Raw genomic sequence first — 25,561 nt, 5'->3', positions numbered from 1 at the left:
ACGTTAAAGAACATAGTGCTTTTCTGTAACATAGGTACGAAGTTTTTATTAAACTGCAGTCTTTATGCTGCACTGTTTGCATGGAATGATGTCACTGAAGTTGTTCAGATTGCTTTTACTGTAAGTAAAATATGAACAAAGTGGTGAATGATGCTTGTTCTGTGTGGGTTTATTTCCCTTAGCATCAAACTATGTACCTGGTTGGCTTTTAGCCATTTTTTGGACCGCAGTATCATTAATCCTGTGCCTTTGTCTTCCTGTGAATTGCCATTCTCTTGGCAAGATTGAGATTGTCTATCAATAACCTTCCAGAGTACAGGAAGATCCGTGCAGTACCTCCTCCATCCATCAAAATAAACTCTCAACTGTTCACACAGTATGAGAGCAGCTAGATAAGTTCCTTCTGACTTAATGAACTGGGGGAATTAGTACAGCAGCAGAGAAAAGCGTGCTTCTTTCTCCTCAGTGATCCTACTTCGTGTGCCCACCTTGCCACACAGGTGGTTGGTTCACTTACCATCTTTGCAGTTCTGAAAGCCAAGGGAAAACCCATCCCCTTCCTCCAGCCCTTCTCTGTCCAACCACGTGCAGCAACTGTGTGATCTTCCCAGCAAAGAATAAAATACATCTTTGTGTACTGTGATTAAAACTTCCTCACGGACTGGGCAATTTTTTTTTTGAAATGGGTTTTCTTCTCAAAACTTCTGCAGTTTAAATGCTGCCTAAGTGGCTTCAAAGATTCAATGGTGAATGGTGCTGTTGTTACAGGGTGAAGCATCAACTGCAGGAAGGCTGGGGCATTCCAAAGGGCTTCCCTGGTGAGTCCAGCAGGATTTCATTTGAGACTCAAGCTCAGTGTACTTTTTGCAGACTGCTTGTACACAACTACTGAAAGCTCCCCAAAGGTAAGTGTTAAAAACATTCTGGGAAATGTGGATTGGTATTTCTTCCAGCAGCTACATCGCTCTTGTCCTAACCTTTGTCATCTTTGTTTTATGGAACACAAGCAAGCTTTTTCAGCAACAGACCAAGAACTATTTTCAAGTTCACAAAGTTAAAGGTATAAGCCCCGTAAAATTACCTGTGTGATGATTTCAGGTCATCTTCCCTCCCCTTCCTATCTAAAAATATTCCAGCCCTTGGAAAGCTTCCTCTGCCAATTACTTTTTCAGCTATGAATTCCAGTCACTTGGACACAGACACACTCTAGTGAAATAAACTCCATCCACCTCTCCCACAATAAGACATTTATTACATATATAACACAGTACTAGCAAAACAGGTGACAGACTTTCAATACCCAAGATCACATTTGACATTTGTAAGGGAGGCATCAAGGACAAAGCAGTTAATATGGGAGATCACACTGGCTCAGAATACCTTTTTCATTACACATCAGATATGTTGTCTTCAAACAATGGTTTCTTACATATCTTACATGTTACAATTGCACAATAAGTTTATCAATGTGTTTGGGTTGTGTGTTATTTAACAAGTATCGGCTTAGTTATCTTTGCTTCTAATGAGCTCATCTAGATTATGACTTGTCAAATTTGGAACAAATGCAGATAAGCTCTGTGCAGCAGAAAGGCTGAATCATGTTTAAATACAGTAATTTCATGGAAGAAAAAGTCGTGCTTCCAAATTCCCCACTTTCCCAAGTCATTTTTTGTGAAAAATGAAACTACATAGCTAAGCCTTAAAGTAACTAGTACTTGACCTATTTCATGTTAGCTAAAAGCTGTGCTCATGTTTAGTTTGCTTTGCAAGTAACACATGTGAAACGCAGTATCTAAAGTTCTACAGCAAAGCAGGAAGTAACTGTGGCGTGGTTCTGTGGAGGCACGTTACCTGGGCACTACTTATTGATGTGGTTGTGCATTTGCAGATGATGGCAGCTTCTGGTAGTACAAGGAAGAGCTGGAACAATGATTTTAGCCTCCACAGCTTTACACTGTGTTGCAATTATTACATACAACTTATCAAAAGAGTTTAGGAAAGGTTGTTACCAAATAAACTAATCTATTCATCTACCTTTTTCCCCTTAAACAAGTGAATTTTTCAAACTCATTCACTACACCAAGATTACATAGAACTGAATCAGTGTTCATAGGAGTTACAGTACAACCACCTTTATTGAACCAAAGTACAACATCTTAAACCGACTGTAGTCTTGAATATGTAATACATCCTTAGGAGTAACTAGTATAAAAAGTATCAACATCAGTGGTTTGAATATAAAAATTTATTTAAAGTCAGAGTATGCAACAAATAAAACCTACAGAAAACAGATTTCCCCATCACAATCTGTTGCTTACCAAATAATATTGTGAAAACACATTCCTTCAGTCATTATAAAGTTCTTAAAATACAAAAGAAATTAAATTTTGTAAGAAAGTCTAGTAGACCAGAGACTGTTTCTTCCAAGATGTTCTGCAGAAGCAAGGAATGTATTCTTTTAATACATTCCACGCCATCCACCTCCACCCATAATGCCTTGCCCATAGTATCCTCCACCATTTCCAGTGACATGCCCTGCAAACAATTGACACAAGGTCACGCATACATACCTTAAAAAAAGAAAAAACGTGATGGGTAATAGGGAACAGTTGAAGATGACTTACACAAAAACAATACATCACTCATTTTATAAACAAAAATGCATGCCCTCCCCTACCCCCCACATGGTTTACAGTTTATACTAAACCATTACCCTCCTTCCTTTTCCCCCCAGCACAACTGCTCACATCCCCATTCCCCACCCCAGCCCCCCACCTCTCCTGATCATTCTACAGCCAGTAGACCTTAGCTACTTTGTAATAAAATAAATTTAGAACAGAACTTATACTTACTGTATCCGCCCAAGCCATCAGGAGTTCCGTAATTGTTACCCATTCCCATTCTACCAACTGGGCCGTAACCTTGATCTGAAAAGCAGAAAGCCTGTTGTTACACACCTGGACCTTGGTGAGGACGTGGCAAAGCACCCACTCAAGTCTGGACTGATACATACCCATTCCATCTCTGCCATAGCCACCTCCAGCAGTTGAATTCAGGAAGAGTTCAATATATCGATGCTCTGCAAGGAAAAGGCCTTGTTTCAGAAAACAGAAGCACAGAGCTACAAAGCCAAAACTCCCTCCCCACCTTCAAAGTAACAGAAGTCCATAAAAACTGAGCTTGAAATGTGATCAATCACAAAGTCTTAGACTTCAGTTGCACTGCAACTTCATTTAAATGAAGTATAAACCCTTCTATATCCTGCTACAGCTTGGTCAATGAAAGCTTTAAGCTGGTAATACTCACGCATGTGGTTTTTGTCCTTAGACATGGCAGCTACTGCATCCTCGTGTGTTACAAATTCCACATCTGCCTCGCCTGTGGCTCTTCCATCTGCCCCAATATCAATGTGCACTCTTATGGGGTTCAACGGCGAGAAAAACTATGAAGAAAACCAGAAAAATCACATCAGTGCAGAACTCGAGCAAAGTACTTCTTTTTTCCCCATCCCAACAGTTAGCAGAGCACTGCATTAATTCAGTATCATACTACCACATAAATTTAATTACAGATTATTAAAGTATTACTTAGCACAGTGGATCTTCCATGTGAGGTCAACCTACACTTACTATCTATTATTATTACACAATGTGAAGAGCTCTAGCTACAGAGCTTGAGAGGCTTTCCTTAAGCAAGGAGGGCTCTTTCCAACTTAACATGACTACAAAAATTCCTGCCCACACACACAGTTTTAAGCAACGAGTTTTAACATGACACATCCTGGAAAATAATTACTTCGTTTTTGAAGAAGCAACACCAAATAGATTTCTCAAAGTACAGAAATACTTATGGAATTCAAAAAGATTAATGCCTCCAACTCAAAGCAGTACCAGGGTATTTCTGACCAACAGCTCTTTTTATCAGTGTGTGCAAGCAAGCCTTTGGTACACTACTGAAGTGTTACTCATCAACTTCTCAACTAGTGGCAAAAATTACTATGTGAAAATTCTAGCTGTAGGAATTAACTTGAATTAACACACCCTTAAAGCCCTTGTTCTCAGTCTTTAAATAAGAAGATTAAACTGATGGAAGAAAACACAGCTTAACTAAACAAAACACTAAAAAACAACCACAAGAAAGGAATTCCGGATATGTATGTCATAGGTGGAATTAAGATTAACTGAAGATTTGGAATTTCAATGAAATGACTATGAAACTTCTATGAAATTACAAATCTTCAGTTAAAACTTATTAAAGCCTTAAAATGAGGACAGTGATTGCAGTAATCTTCTCTCTCTGATACACCTTTTAAGGAAATGCAGAGAGCAGGGAGATTAATGTTAAATATGATTTGACTGACTTCTTCAGTAAACTTAGTTCAGACATTTACGAAAAAGCTCATTTGATACAAAGCCTTATAAAACTGAAGTCTGTGACTTCAGTCAGCAAATGTATTCGATCAACTCATCATTCGAGAACTTTAAACTCGTTTGGAATAGGAAGGGCAAGAACATCTCAAATTCATGGCATTAGAAAGCCCCTTTCCCCCCTGTACTTACATTAGCAATATCATTTTCTGTTGCTCGGAAGGGCAGTCCTCTCATGTGAACAAAATGACCGCCACCATGAAAACTTGATCCTGCATCTCCAGTTGCTCCATAGCCATGTCCTCCCATGCCTATTAAAAAACCCCAAAGAAACCAAATGACACACCTTTAAGATCATGAGAACCCAGTGGCCGTAATTAGTTTTTCTGAAAGCAGTGGCTCTATACCACTGAACTGAAGACATTTCTACCTCCCAGGTATATACCCAAATGCTTACTGAGAAGGCATCCTAAGCAATGTATTTACCTTTTCCTAAGATCCCCCAAACCCCCTTTACACTCTTTCTTTACAAAATAACTTGATGCAAAAAACAAATTACTTCTGTCTTGAAGTACTGTCTTACAACCTAAATAATACAGTTTTTTTTAAAACAGTTAAAAAAAATCTTATTTTTACCTCTCCCATCCCTCATTCTGTCATCATAGGCATCATTTCCATAGCCATAGTTATTATAGCCACCATAATCATCAAAGCCACCGTATCCTGTGCAACAGAGAGAAAAACGATTACATTATTACTCAGAATTCACCAAGCAATGCCAAGAATAAGGTTTTTTTAGCCTTTGGGTGCCCAGAAGTTTGCAGACAGCCTCTACAAACTATTACACCTGGATTTCTAAACAAACTGCAAATGTACATTTCCTTTTATATAGTAAAATGACTAAAACATACAAGCAAGAGATCAAATTCTGCTGAAAATACTTTTCTTATTGTTCCCATCAACCTTAAAAGATACGTCACATTTTTTGACACAAGTAAAATTTTTTTCAGGTGTGTCAAACCTAACGGGTACTGCAGCTACTACTGTTTATTTCTTGACAAGTATGTCAGAAACATGAAATTGACAACACAGCCTCCATTCATTAGATAAACATACCACCATCATATCCACCACCTCCTCGACGCATTCTGTCATACACATTTCCACGCCCAGCTCCATAATAACCCCCTCTTCCTCCTAATGGTCTATCATATGGTCCAGGTCGTTGCTGTCCCATCATTCTTCTTGGCATGTCAGAGAATCCTCTGATTTCGCTCTTACTACTTTTGAAGATTTCAATATATCTAATAAAAGAGGATTTTGAAGGTACCAGTAAGATACATGCATAAGCTATGGTGAGTTTCATAAAGGCCACGCTACGTTTTCTATAACTAAACGTACAATCCAACAGGAAGTGACTAGAGATGCCATACAACTTAAGTTTCTCCTCAAAACTGTAAGAATCTTAAGTGTATACAAAAAAAAAAGACCATCAAAGCACTTTAGTGGCAAAAATTACTATGTGAAAATTCTAGCTGTAGGAATTAAGTGTAGAACACGTCTTTCCAGTATGAGAAACATACTGTTGAAAAACAGTGTCTAGCTACAGTAGCATTTATCACAAATTACCCTACACAGGAATGACTGAAACAATTTTCTGAGTTTAGCAAACTACCCAGAGCAAGACTGTCTCCCCCACCCTCCAAATCTACTGTATTCCCCAAGTTAACTTAGGATCAGTTATAAAAATTCTTAAAAACATCCAGTTCCATATAATGGTCCCCAGCCCCCCAAAAGCATTACTGGCCCACAACCCCCAAAAATAAAGATTTAACACCATCCCAAACTCTCCATCCCCACCTGTGCCCTATTCTTTCCTTGTGTTTCCCCAGAGCATTTTCTGCTATCTCCTTTGAAGCAAACTGCACGAAGGCCTCCCCTGTGCTTCTCCCCTGGTAGTCCAGCGTCAATGTTATCCCATTTGGCACGATTTCCAACCCTTTAACCCAAGGACAAATAACCCCATCAAGGGGAACAGTGTTAAAGGCTGAAACATTCCCAGCTGTAGCAAATACTTAAAGCATATCTAAACAACAACGAAAAAGAAAACCACCTTCTTTCCCCCATCACCCAACAATATAAGCCAACCATTAAACAATATAAGCCAACCATTATGGATTTAGCCTTACTTCTTTTCTATTTAACTATGCAAAAACACACCCACCTAAGTTACATGAAGAAAACATAGCTCCCAATCAAGCAATTTAACTGATCCAAATGGTAATATTCAGGTTATCCCAATATGCATAGTATGTTTACCACCTCAACTAAGTTACATACATACTGTGTTTTACTACATCTGCCTTTTTTGTACTTCATTTACAGGGCATCATTCTTATTTAAATAGACTCATTTCACATAATCCCTCCCATCCACCCCAGTAACAGCTATTACAAATTAAATTGTGCAAAACATGGAGAAGGTACAATAAAGCACAAGTAATTGCAACTCTACTAGAGGTACCTTGGAAAAACTGAACGATCTCTTCTTTGCTGCAACCAAATGGCAGGCCTCGAAGTCGTACCACTGTTCCATCATTGGTTGTATCATTTGGCCCGTTATGTTTTCCAGTCCAGTCCATCTTTAATTTAAATCAATCCTTGAATCAAAACAAAACAAAAAATAAAGAGAAACAAAAAGACAAGTTATGAGATTCCATATATGACCAAATCCCTCCCCTCAAAAAAAATTTGGTGTTTTTCCTTCAGAAAAATAGTTTTATGGATCATAAACTTTATATTTATAATCACGTATTCAAAGCTGTGCTTCCCAATGCCTACACCATGCTCCAATCTAAAATCCCTCCCCGCTCCGACATGTAGGAAGAGCAGCACATGGGCAGGCACAGCACATAATGCTTAATGTTATTTACTCAAGAATACGTTAAGCATCTGCCGCTTAGGGTTTTGCGGTGATTAATTCTTATTTTGCGGTGTTTTTTTCAGCGTGACAGCGGAAGGAGGGGTAGGAACCACGCAACGGTTCCTGCGTGAGAAGACAAGGCCTTCCTTTGTCTGAAAACAAAGCGCGAAAGGCCGCGCTCCCAGTTGGCTTTTGGGTTTTTTTTTGTCCGATTTCACTCCCCTTTCCACCAACAGCGGTGACGCGTTACCTCGAGTTACCGGGTCGCGGGCCGAGGCCGGGACCGGCGGGATCACCTTGAGGTGCCGGGGGTGGGTGCCGCCCCTGCAGCGAGGCCGCCGCTCCGGCTCCCGCGCGGCGGCAGGTGCGCGCGCACTGCCCTCGGACGGGTTTGGGGGAGGGGAGGGGGAAGGGGGGGCGGCAGCGGGAGAGCCCCACAATGGGCAGCGCGGCCGCCGAGACCCCACGACGGGGAAACCGCAATGGCCGCTCCTGTCAGGAGCGCAGCAACCCCCACGCCTCCGTCCCGCAGACCCGCGGCGCCGACTACAGCCGAAAGCGCGGCCCTCACCCTCCACCCGCTCCTGGCGCCATTTACCGTGCTTCCCCAGGGTCGCCCCCCCTGCCGCCTCTACCGCTCCCCGCCGCGCCCCACTGCCACCTCTCCGCCTCGGAGGAGCCGCTCAGCATTCGTCCACGCAACTTCAGCCCCCCGGGAACCTCTTGCCGCCACACAACGATCTCCTGCGGCCGCCGCCGCCGCCCCTCAGCCCTAGCACTCAAAATGGCGGCCGCGCTCGGAAACGCGGCTCGGCAGAGAGGCGCCGCACCGCCCCCTCCCGCTCCCCTCCCTCCGCCCGCCCTCCTCCTGAGCGCCGCTGCCCACGGCTGCCGCGGGAGGCCGCAGGCCCCAATATCACGCTGGGGGGCGAAAAGGCTCCCGGGCCTCGAGTCCTGCAGCTCCTACTGCCATCGCCACCCTGCCTGCCACCACCACCCCCATCCGGGCCCAGCCAGGGGCTCGCGTATCCCGCTCTCCTTCTTTACTCACCGGGAGACCCTCACGCACTCCTCGACGTGCCCCAGAGGGAGCTTCTGCCGGGATGGAAGCTCCTCCTCACTTCCAACCGGCCGGCGGGCTCGAAACCTACGCAACGAAGGCGGGCAAGATGGGGTCCCGACCGCCGAAGTATCGCGATGGCCACGCCGCACTCCTCAGCCCCGGCTGGGCGGCAACCGCACATGCGTGCCTGGGGGGAGGGCGGGGGGAGGGGGGGAGAAGAAGCGGCTACGGCGCATGCGCGGGAGGGACTGCGCGCCTGGGGTGGGGGTGCCCCTGCCCATCGCTGTCACGGCACCGGGCGCACGCGGCCCGGCCTGCGGTCACGTGGGCCTGGGGGTTCGTTTGGCGCCTGGCGGTATCTGAGACGGGAACGCGCGCGGGCATCGCCTCACGGCCTCGCCTGTCAGAGGTGGCGGGGGACGGGGCTCTGCCCTGCCCTGCCTTTCCCTCCTCTCTGCCCTGGGATGCTCAGGGGGCGGCCCTGCCCTGCCCTCCCACCCGGAATGCTCCGGGGTCCCGGGGCTGCCTTGGCTCGGGCGGGAGGATGAGGAAGGTTGGCTGTGGGCGCATGCAATGGCTGCCCGCGTCTCCCTGTTTTTCCGGCCGTGGTAAAGCCGCCGCAGGGGGGGGGAAGCTCGCACAGCTCCTGCCTGTATGAATGCCTCACGGGCTGGGCCCGGCGCTGTGCGGGAAGGGCCCGTTAGAGAGTTGTGGAGGTGGCAGCAAGCGGTGTAAGATGGAGGTTAAAATTTAAAGCAGTTCAGAGGTGTGGAGGGAGCCTTGAGCTCATGTCCGTGCTGGGAAGTGACGGGATGGGGAGCCGCTGGCTCCTCCCGCCATCAGGGAAACATTAACTCCGGAGTTCAGGAAACCTATAGGGGCAAAGTAGTGCAGAAAGTACCTTTCAGAAAACAAGGCTAGCTAGGCGCAAAAAACAATGCAAATTCCCATTTTTACGGTTGATGCATTTACAAACCGGCCGTTTTCTGGAAATCCTGCGGCAGTTTGTCTGCTTGAAAATGTAAGTTTAAAAAAATACCTATTTTACGAGGGACTGCAATGCCATTTAACATTCTGTACTTGACCCTGAGTACTCTGCACTGCGTTAGACTTTGCTACATTCAGGAATTCTGGCTGCAAGCGTAGTTTACTATTGCTCCATAATACAGAGAAATTAGCATGGGACCAATCTTTTTCCATCTGATTGGTTTTATACAAGACATGTTTTGTATTTTTATGGGCCTTAATTTTTTTAAAAGGAACAAACTAGGTTTATTATGAGTTAAGTAAAAAAGAAATGGCTTAATTTCCTAAGCCATGGATTTTGCTAAGCAGTAGATTTGCTTAAGCAATGGATTCAGAAGGAAATAACTGAAAGGAAATGCAGTTATATACATTCAGTGCTCAGTAGTTTTTGAATTAAGTGGATGAAGTGCTCAAGTGTCAGATTGTGTTTTATGTGGTTCCCTTTTAATTTTTTTGCTCTTCTATGGAGGAAAGGGGGAGTTTAGACCTGGATCTGTGAGTCTTTCACTCTTACTGTGCCAGTTTCAGCTTTAGACAAGTTTAAGCAGACCGTTTTTATTCCTTTAAAGTTACATGGTAGTTCTAGTGCAACTGGCAGTAATCTTCCTCGTGAAGGTGTTCTGAACAGTTGGTCCTAATTGGTACACTGTAGACAATTTCTTCCAAAAACTAATTATTAAACCGGACTAGAAACTTATAGGCCATATATTATTTGCATAGTAACACTTGATGAAAAATGGTAAATACAAAAGTACATGTGAAGCAGTCAATGGGAATTGCTTGTACTAACAATATGAATCCTTCCTAAATGTTTCTAAGCCCATCTAGATTTCATACAGTATAGCATGATTACCTGATCAACTGGTGTTATGACTGAGAACATCTTATTTCAGAGTTCTTTTTTGCTCAAGAATTTATATACTCAATCTCTGAATGAATTTATTTCAAAACTATGAGCCTCTAATTGCATTTTTATTAGTTTTACCCAGTCCCATTAGTGTATTGTCAGGACAACTTGTATGCATGTTGCCTTTGAAGTGCTGAGATTTAAGAAATTTTTTCTACACTACTGGGGGCTAAAGGGTTTATTGTTAAGGCTGAGATTCAGTTACAGCTGAGATTCTAATTAATAATTTTATTTTAAGCTACAGGAAAGTATGGTGCAGCTAGCAGCACTATTTCTGTTCTGTTCCCTTCAGAATCTCGGCAGGTGCTTTCCCAAAACAGGAGTAACTCGAGTGGGGCAACGACCTCTTTCTCTGTTTCAGAAGTGCCACAGGATGGCAGTATTTCAATAAAGTTCTTTCATTTTTGATAACATTTTGGTTAGCTTTCTTATGGTTTAGCATATTTTTAGCATCTAATTGGCAGTCAGAACTGTTTTCCTGAAGAGAGGTCCTTGTTGCTGTAAAAAGTTTGAATATTGTTTCACTTTATAAAATTCACTCTGCCAATACAGGTCTGTGATGCACATCAATAATGGTTTTTTATCTGAGGATATGGGATCATTTGCTGACAATGATTAAAGTTATTAGGGGAAATGAGGGGAAAAAGTTAAGTTAGCAGGGCAATTAATTAATCTGTTGGAGCTTGAACCTGACCAGGTCTACTCAGTACTTTGTTTTATTTGTGTGTCAATATATTAAAGGCTATATTCTCAAATCAGCCCAGTCAGCATAATGGTGGGGAAAGAGCAGTGGAACAAGAGCGAAGTAGAATTTGCTACAATTGCTACGGGTCATGTATCCTGGGATCAATGTTCACTGCTTCAGATCTGCAGGCAGCTGGAGCAGAATGTAGTGAGCTCCAGTGATCTGTGTTTTCCAGTTTATCTCCTTTCAGTTCCTGTTGTTCAGAGAGCAGTATCAGACATCTTGGCTGTTGCCCTTGATGCTACTACATACCTCTTGGTGGCATGGATCTTTCAGAGTTATAAAAATAGTTATTTTTAGATTATGTTAATAATGGTTCCTTGGTGTAACTTTAATAACAGCTTTAAAACATTGTGTTAATGGAAAGCCCAAGTGTAGGAAATTTGGTGATTTTATGCATGTATTCAAAGAGTTTGTAAACTAATAGGACAGATACTAGTAATGCTTATACATCACAATGGTTGAACTAATTATCCTATTTTATGCTTAAATATTTTTTACTCTCAGGAAGTATTTTGAACTAAATTACTCTTGGTTAATTATAACAGAAAGTGAAGTTACTGTAATTTTTTTGCCTGCTTCTAATTGGATTTATTGTTTCATCATTAGGACTTGGATGAAGATTTGCACCAAAAAATTGCAACAGAAATGAACCTTTCAGAAACTGCTTTCATCAGAAAACTGTACCCTGGAGATGACTTCAGCAGAAGTGAGTGTTTCTCTTTCCCCACCAAAATCTCTTGCAAGGGAATAGGAAGACACTGTAGGTACATTTATAAAGAATGGTGCTAATTTGCAAGACAACCAAGGCAAAATCACAGACTTGTGATGTATCTTGATTAAGATAATAACAACAACCACAACTCTTGCACATGCTGCATATTACATTAATTTCACTCTATGAAAACGTTTATTATTCATAGATTAGATAATTTATTTTATTGTATTTTAATAAATAAGCAAGTTGTATATAGAAGATGCCCTAAAAGGGCTATGCAAAGATTGACTAATTAATACTTCCATTACTACTACTAATCTTCTTTTTATACAAGCAGAATAATAGAGATGGTATATGCTTTTCCCATATGCACATGACAGAAAAATAGGTGGAATCTGGCTTGGTCGCTCAGGGAATCATCACTGGGGTAACTCTAAGCTTTTATTTGAGTTTGTCACAAAATCCCATAAAGCTGCCTGTGGAGCCAGTAGTGGAAAACAGGTTTCCAAAAAAACTGGCAAATCAGATTGCTCAAATCAAACTTGTTAGTCTGCTCATTTGATTGGTCTGAGTGGAGAGACTTCACTGGTTTTCTTTGATAAGGCATGTATGTCTGATGGGAGAGGAAATGGTGAGACACCAGGCAAGATAGAGAATATCAGACAAATACTGAGTCTGGTCAGAATTGCTTTGTGGATTAGTTTTCAGCTGAATCAGTTTGCTCAGTCTGCCTGCTTTGCAGTTCTGTGGTGGTATGAGCCAAGGGGCTGAAACCTCTCTAGCCTGAAGTTAGATTTGAGGTCAAAGACTGATGATGGCACATCCTTGTTTTGATACAACACAGCAGCAGAGGCAAATAGCTTTGGGGTTATCAGCTGTCTGAAAGAGCCCCTGGAACAGTATACAAATAAGCTGTTCCTTATAATTTGATCTGGGAGTGGGAATTTGTACAGTCTTTGTAATTAAAAAAGGATTTTCTTAAAGTAGTAATTGTCATCACATACTCTTACTATTAGTAGGCTGGAATTTGTTTGGATTAGACTAATAGCTAATCTAGAAGTGATAACACTTTTTGTATTTCCTGTAAACATTTCATTCATGTTAACATCTTGCCAATATGTTTAATACATATATTTGTTTTCAACTCATTCATATTCAACAGCAAATAAAATGGCATCTTCTTTCTCCTTGAAGTGCTTTTGATATTCATGGGAGTAGAGTTTGTGACATCAACTCACACAGCTGCTGGGAAGGTGCACAGTTTTTCCAAAGGAATTTAGACACTGAGCTATACCTGAGAATGTGTGTACTGAGGGGTGGTGGGAGTGAGAGGAGACCAGGAACATCACAATGACATTCATGAGACTGTCATCAGCTTCTGGAGCTTTTATTGGAATGTTAAGGGCTCCTGAACAAAGAGTAAGTTTTTGCAGGAGTATGAGTTTGTGATTAGGGCAATTAATTTAATTTTAATTTAAAAAAATTAAATTATTTTAGGAATATATTGATTTATCAAAGTACAAAGTATCTTCTCTGTGAGTACAGCTGTATGTGTCAAGCTGAACACGATTCCACCACCACATGAATCACCCAGTGTATATATATTTATATTCAGCTATTAGAAATTATTATCAGTGGTCACTAGTTTATAGGAATCAGTAGTACCAGAAAGAAGTATATATATAATATTACAGGTTAATACAGAGTTATTACTAGTCAATAATTAAGCTTATCAATGATATAACAGTACGTGTACTTAGACTAGATTACTTATATCTATATATGTGATACCACATTTGTAAAGTTTATTCCGGGGGAATGAGCAAGCAGATCCCAGAAGGGGGCCCAGCAGTCCCAAAGTGGGAGGACAAATCAAACCAAGCCCAGAATAGCAGTTTCACTTCAGTCATCAGTGCCTGGAGTTTGGAGTCAGCCACATGTCCCCAGTGAGGCTCCAAAATCTTACAGAAAGTTCATGCAGGTCTGTTTAGGGAAAGGAAAACTATTGCAGCATAGACAAGTCTCGTAGAGAGTTGCTCCATTTTGGGTACAAATTAAGTACTTTTTATATCATAGATGCATAAAAGAATGTAGGACACTACTACTTCAGTCAGGTAATAGATGTTAATTTCTGTTTTTCACCCTGAACAGCCAGTAAGACGATGGTGTTCTCTATTCTCTCAGACCATTTTTTATGTTTCCAGACTGTTTTCCGTTGAAACAGCCAGTGGCAGTTAATGATTCTTACTTTCTCAGGATGTTTTCCCCTTTTTCCAGAATATTTTTCACATTTTCAGGTGTTAAGTTGCTGCTAGTTCGTTTGTTTTGTGCTATGGCATGGCATTTCAGCATGTCTTCTCTTTCTAGTTACACTGCAGCACTTCAAAGGTGCCAACTGTGCCCCTCAGGGATGCTTCACCAGCAAAGTTCCTGGGCTGGAAGGCATTTCTGCTCTGTTACTACTTTGCTTTTGTAACAAATTAGCTTTCCTCTGTTAGTACTAGGCTCCTGTTACTGAGCTGTCTCAAAATAACAGCTATTCCAAGTACCAGTAAAAAATAGACTCCTGAAAGTGTGTTTAAGACCAAGACTGATCATAACAAGCATTTTGATTGATTAATTGAAGTGTTGCCGCTCTCTATGAAGTTTTGAGATAAATTGAAGAAATAGACTTCTTCCACTTAATAATGCTAAATAAACTCTCTTCAAGGTTCTTGCTTTGGACTTAGATGGTTCACCCCAGCCAGTGAAGTTCCTCTCTGTGGTCATGCTACACTTGCATCAGCTGCTGTGTTGTTTTACATACAAAGTATGTATATAAGCTATTAATTACTTTAACTTTTTAGAAAGTTTACTTCAAATTAGGAAGATCTGTTTTCTACAACAAAGGCAACACGTATAGAGATATTTATTGTCTTTTACAACTGCTCTGTAACTATAAGGTTGTAGTCTTATGCCTACACTTGAATTCTGATGCCCTACTACTACTCATGTTTAAGAAAAAGTCTAAAAAAATTCTAAGAAAAATTCTAAATATAACAATGTCATCTGGGATAAGTACAGTAGAATTTGATAGTTTGGGAATATTGTGTGTTCTATTAAAAGGAAATTTCCATTAGTTCTAAAAATGTGCTCATAAGATTCACTGGCAGTTGCTGTTGTTTATTAGCCTCAACAGATTATTTAATGAGTTAATTGGGAATTTTGTCTCATAAGTCAGGTTTACTGTAGTTATTTCATTCAGGTGCATAATTAGCTTTTTCTGAATTTACTGAGTTACTCTACGAGCTGTTATAATTTAGAATAAAAATCTTGTGTTTGATAATGTTGCAATGTTTTCTCTCTAGAAAACACAAATTCAGTTCTCACATTTGTGACTCTGAGTGGGGAATTAAAAGCCAGACAAGTAGAAGATCATATTGTCCTGGACTTACCACTTTACAAAACCTCCCCACAGGTCAGTCAAATTTTTATTCTTTAAAGGCTTTCAGGGAAACTATGTGTTTATATTTGTGTGTGGATGTAATTATGACTGAATTGATACATACAAATATATGTTTTGTTGGATTTTTTTTTACAGTGTGGGTTTTTGTGGTTTTTTTTTCTCTCCAGGTACTTCAGGAAGTAGAAGAATTAATAAAGGTAAAAAAAGAATCTATATGTGGTCATAGAAGCACATTTATAATAGCTGTCCGTATTTTTATTTATTCAAGTGGCTGAAAGTGTCAACATGTCATTGTTTGATGCAGTCTTGAACTTGAAATGCTGAACTTTAAAGGTCTGAGTCATCCAGCTCAGGAAATTAAATTCTCCAAAATGCTGCAGTTGAACTTCTATCTCCCACTGCCCCTGACTGGGGTGTCACTATTTATTTCAGTGGCATTTTCAGCCTGTTGTGTGTGTGTGAGGGTGTTTACTTTTCTTGCTGGCCTATACTTGAGGGCTGTGTGAAAAACTTTACATAAGCTCTGTTCTATCAGGGAATTTGTTCAATAAAAATGTTAAGAAAAGAGTATTTCATGTTCAAATGACAATATTTTTCTTTGTCTTTAACTTTTCCACCAGGCAGCAGTTGGTAACATGATTGTTCAAGATCTCCGGTATTCTCCTGACACAAAGAAACTCTTAGTCCGCCTCAGTGATACTTATGAAAGGTGTCTTACACGTTTTTTAATAAAAGAAGAAGAAATCAACTGTGCAGAAATTGTGTCTGCATATTTAACCTCTGTTCCTTAACATACTGGCTCCTTTATCTAGTTTTAATATAGGTGGATGTTAAAAACTAATTTAAATTCCTGTGTTAAGAGGTTATTTTATCTTCTCTTGCAGTCTTATTGAGCTTGCAAAGTTGACTAAGATCTGAAATCACCAAGAAAAGGAGGTTTAGGAAGCAGTTTTAATGATGGTGTAATGTCCCTATACATCTGAGTAAAAAAATATTCCAGTAACCTAGCAGGAAAATGAGTCTTGCTTCTCAAATGAAGAAACAGTAGTTGTGTAGCTATAGAGGTCCCTTTAGTGAGCCGAGGCACACAGAGAGAATGCCAAGGATTCTCATTCCAGTGTGACTGTAATCTGCTTGCACGTGCTTAACAGAATCATAAGCAGCTTTATAGAAGAAATTCCAGTTCAAATTATTTCAAAACATTTTTTTAATCTCAGAGCTGAATTTGGTTTTTAAATTGAGTGTGATTTTTATCTATATATATTGCTGAAACACAAATTCTTTAGTGAGGGCAAGTTACTATTTTTTTCCCTTGAACTTTGGCCTAACTAGTGTTTAAAATTTGGGCTAGTGGAAAAATAGAAATATCATCAGCTCAGTACTCATTATTTTTACTCTTTCAGATTTTATTTTGTAGGGATGTATCTGCAGCTTCACGGAGTTGAGACTGTTGTAGAGTGATTTAGAATTCCATGAAGATCTGAATGGCATTAGTTGTTTACTTGCTCTGAAAGGAGGTGGAGTGTTTAGTCTTTGCTTTCTGTAGTAATGTAGTATTTCTTTTAGTGATGAAAATGTTGAAACAAAAGCGTGCATTTTTGTAGCTAACATTCCAGGATGCTCTGTTTTCAGAAATAAATAGGAAATGCATGGCATGAACCTTTTTTCTGTGCTCAGTTGAAGTGTATCCCATTCAGAGTAGTCTCCTGGCAAATCATTTTGGGAGTATAATACTAGGAGTCTCATCTCTTCTAACATTTCAACATAGCTGGTTTGGGGTATAGAGAAGTTTATTTTGTGGCTTTTCTTTTTAATACGTAAATTACTGTAAAATGAAGAATATGGGCTATTAAAATTCTATAATTGTATTTAAGGTCTGTGTTGGAAAAACTGCAAGTCAGAGCACAAGACTTTTTGTCAGCTGAAAAGACAGGAAAGGTGAAAGGACTCATACTCACTCTTAAAGGAAATTCCCCTGGAAACCATAGCGGCCATGATTTTTACTCCAGATATTTTGCACCTTGGGTTGGAGTCCTGGAAGATCCTGTTACAGGTATGTGACTGTGTGATAAGCAACTCTTACTCTTGTTTCAGTTCAATCAGAAGTTTCTCATATACTTAATGAATCTGGTTTTGGACTTTGGAGTCTCTCTCTAAATTACTTTTTTTATATGGACAGCAGGAGTGTGTGCAATTGTGGTTTGAGTGGACCAGGCTAATTTTATGGTACTGATACAAGGATCTAGAGAGAGGGTCTTTAGGTCCCTGAGGGATCTAGGAGGATCAGAAGAGAGAGGGGTCAGTATTATCATCCCCTTGCTGCCATAAAGCCAGGAGGACTGGAAACCCCCTTTTTCTGCCCTCTTCTGTGCTGCTGGGCTGTTGAGACTTCTGTCATCAATTCACAGCGTGCACTACAAGATCTGAACTTAATGGCTGCTGGGAAGAGCCATGGATCCCTCTCCCAAGTCTGCTTGGATGCAGGGAACCCTTGGGCACTTAAAAATGTGATCACTGAGATCGAGTTCTGTATGTGTTTGTTCCTCATACCATGTTCTTTTCCTGTTCCAGTAAACCTGTTCCAGTTTAAAGCCTGTTCCAGGCTTTGAGTCTCTCTTCCTAATTCCCCTTTTATTTTCTCTTGGGTGGAGGAGGGTAATTCTGTTCCATGGTTTCTGTTTCACCCTGACCACTAGACTGAGGCATCAATAAACTGGAAACTTACATGGCTAATCCCAGCTTGTTCAAAAAAATCAGCTTCTGGCTGTCATCAGGGCAGATATTCCTGTGTCTTTTTCCTATCTTTCCCCTGAAGTATTTCAATGAGAGAAAAGCAAGAGACTAGTTTTATACTGAATGAATTTTGCAGTAGAAATTCATGCCTACTTCTGTTGGTGTTCTGTATTTTTTAACACTTCAGTCAAGTTCTCTAGTTTCATGACACCTTTTGTGGATATTATTAGGCCTGTGAATAGTATGAACTTCAGCGAGACCTTAAAGGTCTCATTTATGTCCTGATACTTGTCAGCATTCAGCACTGAAAAAAATCTGAAGTTTTGTTTTCAAATCTGTTAGGAGAGAAAATGCTTTTGATTTACACGGTGATTTCTATCCACCTGTTCCTACTCTTAAAAAATATCCAAAAGCCTGTTCAGATTTTTGAAGGGTAGTTGCTCCATTTAATAACATGTTTAGGTGAATAATATTTTGAATTTAGTATTTTGAGATTCTGCTCTTAGCCTGCTTAATTTTTGGTGAACAAATTAGTACTTTGGCTCAAATATTTTGATCCATATTGTTTGTAATTTGTACCAATTGTGGCTATTCCTGAAGCTCTCCCCTAGGTAAGATTTCCAGTGAAGCCAGAGGATGAGGAAGTGGTACTGCTATATTGTGAATAAGTAAAATGTTAAAAGCCTTTGGTTCTCTCTGCTGTACAAACTCTTAGGTGTTGTTGCCCTAGATACCCATGCAGCACTTGATTTATTTACAGTGTTTACATTTTGAACGTTCTTGCTTTGCAATAAGTGATTCAATTTAATTCTGTACTTTGATTTCCAATTTCTTTGAAGGATCTGCCCATGCTGTTTTAAGTAGCTACTGGTCAGAGCATCTGGGGAAGAAAGAAATGCTCGGTAAGAGTTAACTGTTTCTTGAAAAGCCTGTTTAAATAATATTTGAGAAGTTGGTTCTTTCCTACCCACCAATATGGCACATCATGCCTGCAAGGAGTTTGATGTCTTAATTTCTGGATCATAACTGTCTGCATTTAGTTTTTGATCTCAGCTTTTGGATTTTAGTTCTCATGACTTTTCATCATAACTGAAACTTGGTGAACTTCCAATGATGCTGAGTTTGTGTTTTGATGGAATTTTACCTCTTGGTCTTTATGGCTTGCACTTTGAGATTGGGAAAAGGGACTGGTATTTTAATTCATGATGTGTACTTGTCAGTGGAGTGTGGACACTGTTTCCTTTTCTCCTCATGTATATTGAGATGAGATTGAAACATGTCCTTTGGTTTCTGCCTGATTTCGGAATTTTCTTTATAATTACTTCAGATTTTCATAGGTTCATAGAATGATTTGAGTTGGAAGGAACCTTAAAGATCATCTAGTTCCAACCCACCTCCTATATTCCCACAAGATTTATTTATTTATTTATTTATTTATTTTCATATTTCTTGCATGTATGTCCTCAAACTTGTTTTGTGGTAGAAAACCTGCAAAAAAGATTTAAAGAGAACAAGTTCATCTGATAGCTGGTTAACATGTGGTCCCTGGGTGTGGTTATGAGAAATAACTTTTCCTTACATGTGTGTTACTGAGGGGTATCAGGTTGTACTTCTGTGAATTGTATTACTAATGAGATTATTTGGAAAAGATGGCTGGAAATCAGGAAGATTGCATATGACCAAATAGTAATAAGTAAGAGAATCTTTTGAATTCTTAGAGACCTTTGTGGTAGCTTATATAATATCTGATGCTGTTTATTACAAGAATAAAGGAAGATTTTCTTACATAAAATGGAAGATCTGTTAGTGCCAAACTACATCAGATAAGAAGTAATATAAAAATGAGGAACATTAAATCTGCTGTCTGATATCTCTGGGTATTGTGACCTCTAGCAGGAGGTCATCTGCATCTCTGCTGAAGCACCAGACATAATTTCCTGTGTTTGGGTTCTCTTCCTACTTTTAGTACATCAAATTGACAAACAACAATCTCATTCATCAACTACAAAGAGAATTTTCCAGTCTTTTTACAGGATTAAATACCTTGTGACCTTTCTTGAAACTGGACATATCCTTGAATTTAAGCTAAGTTTTAAATCAGAGTTCAGTGTCAGTCTTTCCCTTTTTTTCAATCTTTCCCTTTTTTTCAGTCTTTCCCTTTTTTTCAGTCTTTCCCTTTTTTTCAATCTTTCCCTTTTTTTCAGTCTTTCCCTTTTTTTCAATCTTTCCCTGTTTTTCAGTCTTTCCCTTTTTTCATTTCAAGAGTTTCTGCAATATTTAAAAAATTACATTTTATATCAGATGTATAGATTTTCAAAATTGCTAATGAATACAGTATTTAATAACTGTCTCTGTATCCAGCCCTCTGCATAATTCTCACATTTCTAAGATAAACACACATAAGGAATTTGGTATAACCAAGCAGATTATAGAGGACTTTCCAAAGGTTTGTTTGGGACAATTTTTAATCTCAAGTGAAGCTGGAGGAATCTTTTTGAAGTCAACAAGTACAGAAAACTATTAATTTGTGGATAAATTTTGGTTCTTTTTACCTCCTTTAAATTATCTGATTCCTTCCCTGTACAGAAGAGTTTTATATCATTTGAAGGTTTTTTTGAGGGATGGAGGATAAGAGGGGAAACAAAAGAAACCAACTTTGATCTTACAGTTACCATACTTCCACAAATTCTGCCAGGATTTCTTTTAGTACAAAGTCTGTTCAACTTTGTAATTTTTCACTTGCCTCACTTTTTTTGTGTGTTTGAAGTTGCTTTATTCAGGTGGAGGAAATATACCTGTATTTAACTTTTTCATAACCTAAATTCTCATGAAATTAAGAGCTTTGCAGAGTTTTAACTGCACCTTTCATCTTTCCCAGGTAATCTCACTGTGTATGTTGACCACACCAAATTTATACACAAGTCTAATACTTTTGGAAAAGGAGAGGAATTTCCCTCTATCAGTCACTAAATTTATCCACCTTCTTTCTTGTAAAGATCTCAAAGACTCTTTTTTTTAAAATTCTGAGTGCTCCTTTCACCAGCCCTTTTAAATTGTTTAGAAATTCAACCAAAATACTGGTGATTTATTGAAAATGTAGATATTTTTACAGAAGTGGTTCTTGTTTCTGAGTTGATGCCATTATGATTACATCATGAAGAAAATGAGTTACTCCTCAGCTTCCATAAGCAATGGTCATTTAGGTGCATCTAGGCTGATAAGAATCTCTTCAAAATAATGAAGTAGAATTAGTACAAGGCCACTGCCACCAAGTGAATGCATGATTTTGGTACCAGCATGCTGACTGCAGTTCTTGTACCTACCCTTAAGCTTTCCTCTGTCTCAGGTAACCACAGAGGAATTCAGGGTACTGTGAGTTCATCCTGTTTGTACTATTTCTGGAGATCAGAATGTACATACTTGGTTTCATACAAAACATGTATAAAATGTATATGTAGTATGAGATATTCCTAGTAAAGACAGATATGGAATGAGTATGGAACAGCTTAGTGATCAAAAAGGTATCTGTGCATCAGAGTGCTTGAGTGTCTCTGAAGACATTGCTGTTAAATGAAATCTCTGGCTATGGAAATGTTCCATGTATGTCTGTTTACTTTCAGATATATTGTGAAGTATCAATGCTTGTGTGTGAAAGAAAAGATCAAGTATTATTTTCATATAATCTTGGTAAAATTTTCCTCTGTGTTTTCTTCTTTCTTTTACTTTGAAGGTTTCTTAAAAAATAAAATGGAGCAGCATCAAAACAATCTCATTAATTCTACTGTGGAACTGACAGCACCAATGTCACATTTAAATAAGGAAAAAAACAAACAAAAAACCCAAAACACCAAACCTCTGAACATTTGAAATGCTTTCTCTTGTATTTGAATCTGCTAAGTATCCTCCCAGGGGATAGTGTATCCCCACTTGTCAATAATATTTGATGAAGTTTAGCATGGACATCTTTAAGTGTCCATAATATTCCAGTTGAAGGAATTACTCCATATGTATATGGAGTTCTGACAAGTTTATAGCAGTGACAGGTTGCTCCGTGAATGGAAAAGAAAAGAAAGTATCAGTATTGGTCTGTCTAGAGCTCCTCTTTTCACTGCTTTGCTGTCTTTGAGAATCTAATATCCTGTTATAAGGAAAATGTTTCTTGTCAGCTGTGGCTGAGAAATTTTTTGAAAGCATACATTGTATGTTTCATCTTCTCTGTTAGGATCCAAGTACAATCTCTACACAATTTCCAAATTGTGGTTTTCTGAGAAAAAACCTGCCCTTTCACTTTGAAAACTTCTGTAGTTTGAAATTAATTAAGGAGACTGAACATTACATATAGCATTTATAACCTTCTACAAAAACTACACTGTATGAAACTTCTGACTTGTGATAAATGCCATCTGAACCAGACCATTTTCTGATCAGGTAGCTTTGCAGATAAAATTTGTCTACTGGACAGATCTACATACTCAGCATGCAAAGTGAGCATCAGCATCCCACATGTCTCTAACTGAACAGTTTAGGCAAAATTTTCATTTTGTAATTATTTCCAAGAAGGCAAATTCAACTTCCACTTTATCCAGCTGTATTAAATGATATCTTCAAGATTATATAGCTCAGTGTATGTTCCTTCCATGTAAGAATTTGGTCTCAGTTTGCAACTGCTGGAGCAGCATCTATGTTTCTTTGTAGGCTTTTTTTCCCCATTGCTTGAGTTTTATTTATCCATTAGTTAAATGCATTCTTTGAACCTAGTATCTACTTCAGATGCTCAGTACTGATAAAGTGGTTCTTCATTACGCAGGTAGTATTCAGTGTTCTTCCTTCTTACCTGCAGAAAATATCTATCCCATACATGAGAGAATTCAAGACTTCTTTAGATCTACAAAAGAAAGTTGGTTGGCAACATCACAACCAAACTGTCCTCCCCTCAGTGCAGTAAGTGGAGTCTGTGTCAGACTCAATAGACAAGTTCTGGTCAGAGATAGGCACTCAGCTGATCTTCATCTGTAAAAGCAGTTCAACCAGGTGTCCCTGCTACAGTGCTTGCCCTGGTGCTACTTTCTTTCTGGAGTCAGAGATTGTTTAAAAATCCATGAAAACTGAGGGAAATACTATTTGTGATAAATATTGATTTTTTTAACTGTGGATTCTTGTTTCAATTTAGCTTTTCAATGTTCCCGCCGTGGAGGAGAGTTGAAGATTTCACTGCGTAATGATGGAAGAGTTGACATTGCAGGGAAGATTGCTATTGTATTAAAAGGAAACCTGACTTTCTGAAGAAATTTGCACTAACAATTTCATCACCCACACCTAATTATTCATATTGTGCTGACTATATCTAAGCTCTCAGCAGAAGATCCTTGCTGTTTTTTTCTTCACCGTTGTCTTGCCCCTTTATATGTATGCCAACACCAGAAACTGTCCATCTTTTTTTTCTGATTTTAAATGTTTCTGTTTATTTTCAAATTCTGTTTTAAAAACCATTCCTGCTTCCTGGATTGAATTGTAAAATTTTCAGATTCATAAAATAATCAAACTTTTTCCATGTTCAGTCATTCTCCACAAAATCTGACTCCAGTCCTTTAAAAAAACCTGCACATCTTTCTTCTTCCATGCATTGAAATGATGTTCATTAATTTTATTAAAATATTAAAAATTATACATGGTTGAGAAATGTGCTTTATGGTTCCTTTTTATGAACAGCATTTTTCAAAGATAAATTGCTTCATAGTGGCTCATAATACTTCTGCTTAGACAGTGTTTTTAAAGTCTTAGCAGGAAGATTTAAGGTATTTACAGCGATGCAAGAAGAAGTGGTTAAAATTGGAAAGAAAAGTCTGTTAGTTACAGCAATGTAATTACTTTTCAAAGAATGAAGATTTGCTCCTAAATTAAAAGTTTCTTCTGTAATGTTCTTCATGAAATGTAATGCTTCAAATTAACTTTTCTCTATAGTGTTCTTGTCTTTCTCTGGATTTATTAGGAATATTGAACTGTTTCAGTTACTCAAACTAAACCTGTTTCCCCTTTCAATTCACTTTTATCCTAAGCTTTGCTTCAGTTCTTCTTCTTTACAATATTTCAGGATTAAGTATTTTGGAATCAGTGGGGTTTTCATACTGGGGGAACAGGTGGATGTCAGGCCTTTTTAAGTGATGAGGACCTTACTTGTGTCGAGTTCCCCTGTGTTCATTATTGTGAATGGTATCATAACTTGTTTATATCTTTCTTAAGCTTGAGTAGCTGGAGGCAAGTAACAGTGAGAATCCTAGGATTCATTTGAAATAAAAATTTCTAGCTCCTGACACTATAAAGAACATATAAAAATACAATATAAATGCACTACAAGAGACAGGGGGCAAGCAAATTAAGTTGCCAAATGGTGTTGCAGGTGTGTCTTCCATATACAATCTTGCTGAAGTTCATGGATCTGAAATACTGCTTACAAACATTATCAGATGCAAGATATGGTTATGGAGGCAGCATCTTGACAGCACTGCTGCCATGGCATAGGTAGCCATCACTTTGACCTTGTCTTCTCAAAGCAAGTTGATCATTTTCCAAGTAGCAACCTGGATGTTGAGGAGCAGTCCTGCACACCTCTTTGCTGCATTTGCTACTTCCTACTGGCTTATACAGAGGGAATCTGGCCCATAGTCTGAGATGCTTTGGAAAAAAACAACAAACAACTCTCCTGAAGAATATAAATGAAATAATTTCTTTGCAAGGAAGCAGTTGGTGTTCATCCATCCACATTTTAAAAAAAGTACAATTATTTTGTTATTCTCAGGGGCATTAATAATGAACAGAGCCCAACAAATTTTAAATATACTTGCTTTCTAAATTTCCTGACCACTATCTTTGCTGCTTAATACATTTTCTTATAGTTTACTTGTACTTAGTCTCTTTTTTTATTCAGGGTAGAAAAATCACCAGAGCTCAGGTGGGAGACTATGCAGTAATGTGTTTGTAATCAACAGATTAGTTAATCAGCCATGATTTATTAATGATGAATTAATTATCCCTGATTGTGCAGTTCTGCTGCCTAAATGGAGCTTTAAAGGAGTTATTTTATTAATCATCATTGTGCTAATTGCAGACACTTACAGAAGGATTGCTAATTAAACATGCAACCATATGCAAAACAAGCAAGTTTGCTGAGAGTGGCAAGAAAAAGAACTCATTTTCTAAGTAGCAACTTTATTCTCATTAAATATTGTGTAGTTGACCTGGGGATCCTAATTACTCAGTAAGAGCTATTTTAATACATTGCACAGTTTCAGTCAGTGGTAAAGAAAATGAATTGTGAGAAGTTTTATTCATTTTTCCTGGTACAAAAATAGGTGAAATTCAAATAAAACTATTTAATGTTTGCATGGCCTTGTTTCACATTTTCTTGTGAAGATTTTTAGTTGTTAGATTAACTATAAACAGCTACTGAAACCAACTTGATTGTTAACTTTGAGCCAGATCCTGAATGCTAAGTTACCTTAGCACCAAATTAAATGTTTGATTACATTTGAATTGAGAACTCAAAGCATGAGTTTCTCAAGAAAAAACAGTGGTGTTTAAGTTAACCAAAGTCAACACAGAACATTCAGAAAGGAAACAGTACTTTAACAGGTAGAT

At 38.9% G+C, this 25,561-nt stretch overlaps 2 protein-coding genes across 10 annotated transcripts; one reads left to right on the top strand and one right to left on the bottom strand.

The window, feature by feature from the left end:
• Nucleotides 1–1,232: 1,232 nt before the first annotated feature.
• HNRNPH3 (heterogeneous nuclear ribonucleoprotein H3) lies at nucleotides 1,233–8,542 on the bottom strand. Of its 7 annotated transcripts, none has more exons than XM_030452749.1 (10): nucleotides 8,341–8,542; nucleotides 6,891–7,026; nucleotides 6,228–6,366; nucleotides 5,484–5,671; nucleotides 5,004–5,090; nucleotides 4,560–4,678; nucleotides 3,307–3,442; nucleotides 3,014–3,079; nucleotides 2,853–2,927; nucleotides 1,233–2,535 (listed from the first exon to the last, which is right to left on the bottom strand). In XM_030452749.1, the coding sequence occupies exons 2-10, from the start codon at nucleotides 7,006–7,008 to the stop codon at nucleotides 2,459–2,461; spliced, it is 1,005 nt and encodes a 334-aa protein (XP_030308609.1). In that variant the 5' UTR covers nucleotides 7,009–7,026; nucleotides 8,341–8,542; the 3' UTR covers nucleotides 1,233–2,458. The 7 variants fall into 7 exon arrangements, with proteins under 7 accessions (XP_030308609.1, XP_030308610.1, XP_030308612.1 ...); XM_030452750.1 differs by lacking the exon at nucleotides 8,341–8,542 and adding an exon at nucleotides 7,951–8,106; XM_030452752.1 differs by lacking the exon at nucleotides 8,341–8,542 and adding an exon at nucleotides 7,888–7,970.
• PBLD (phenazine biosynthesis like protein domain containing) lies at nucleotides 8,372–24,690 on the top strand. 3 transcript variants are annotated; one of them, XM_030452756.1, is made up of 9 exons: nucleotides 8,372–8,449; nucleotides 11,640–11,739; nucleotides 14,459–14,557; nucleotides 15,096–15,205; nucleotides 15,361–15,390; nucleotides 15,814–15,902; nucleotides 17,068–17,246; nucleotides 18,766–18,828; nucleotides 23,097–24,690. In XM_030452756.1, the coding sequence occupies exons 1-9, from the start codon at nucleotides 8,393–8,395 to the stop codon at nucleotides 23,207–23,209; spliced, it is 840 nt and encodes a 279-aa protein (XP_030308616.1). In that variant the 5' UTR covers nucleotides 8,372–8,392; the 3' UTR covers nucleotides 23,210–24,690. The 3 variants fall into 3 exon arrangements, with proteins under 3 accessions (XP_030308616.1, XP_030308617.1, XP_008495870.2); XM_008497648.2 differs by lacking the exon at nucleotides 8,372–8,449 and adding an exon at nucleotides 9,129–9,373; XM_030452757.1 differs by lacking the exons at nucleotides 8,372–8,449; nucleotides 15,361–15,390 and adding an exon at nucleotides 9,127–9,373.
• Nucleotides 24,691–25,561: the final 871 nt, after the last annotated feature.

Source organism: Calypte anna, chromosome 6 (assembly GCF_003957555.1).
Source record: "Calypte anna isolate BGI_N300 chromosome 6, bCalAnn1_v1.p, whole genome shotgun sequence".
NCBI classification, from domain to species: domain Eukaryota; kingdom Metazoa; phylum Chordata; class Aves; order Apodiformes; family Trochilidae; genus Calypte; species Calypte anna.
This window is presented reverse-complemented; position numbering and strand designations above follow the sequence as displayed.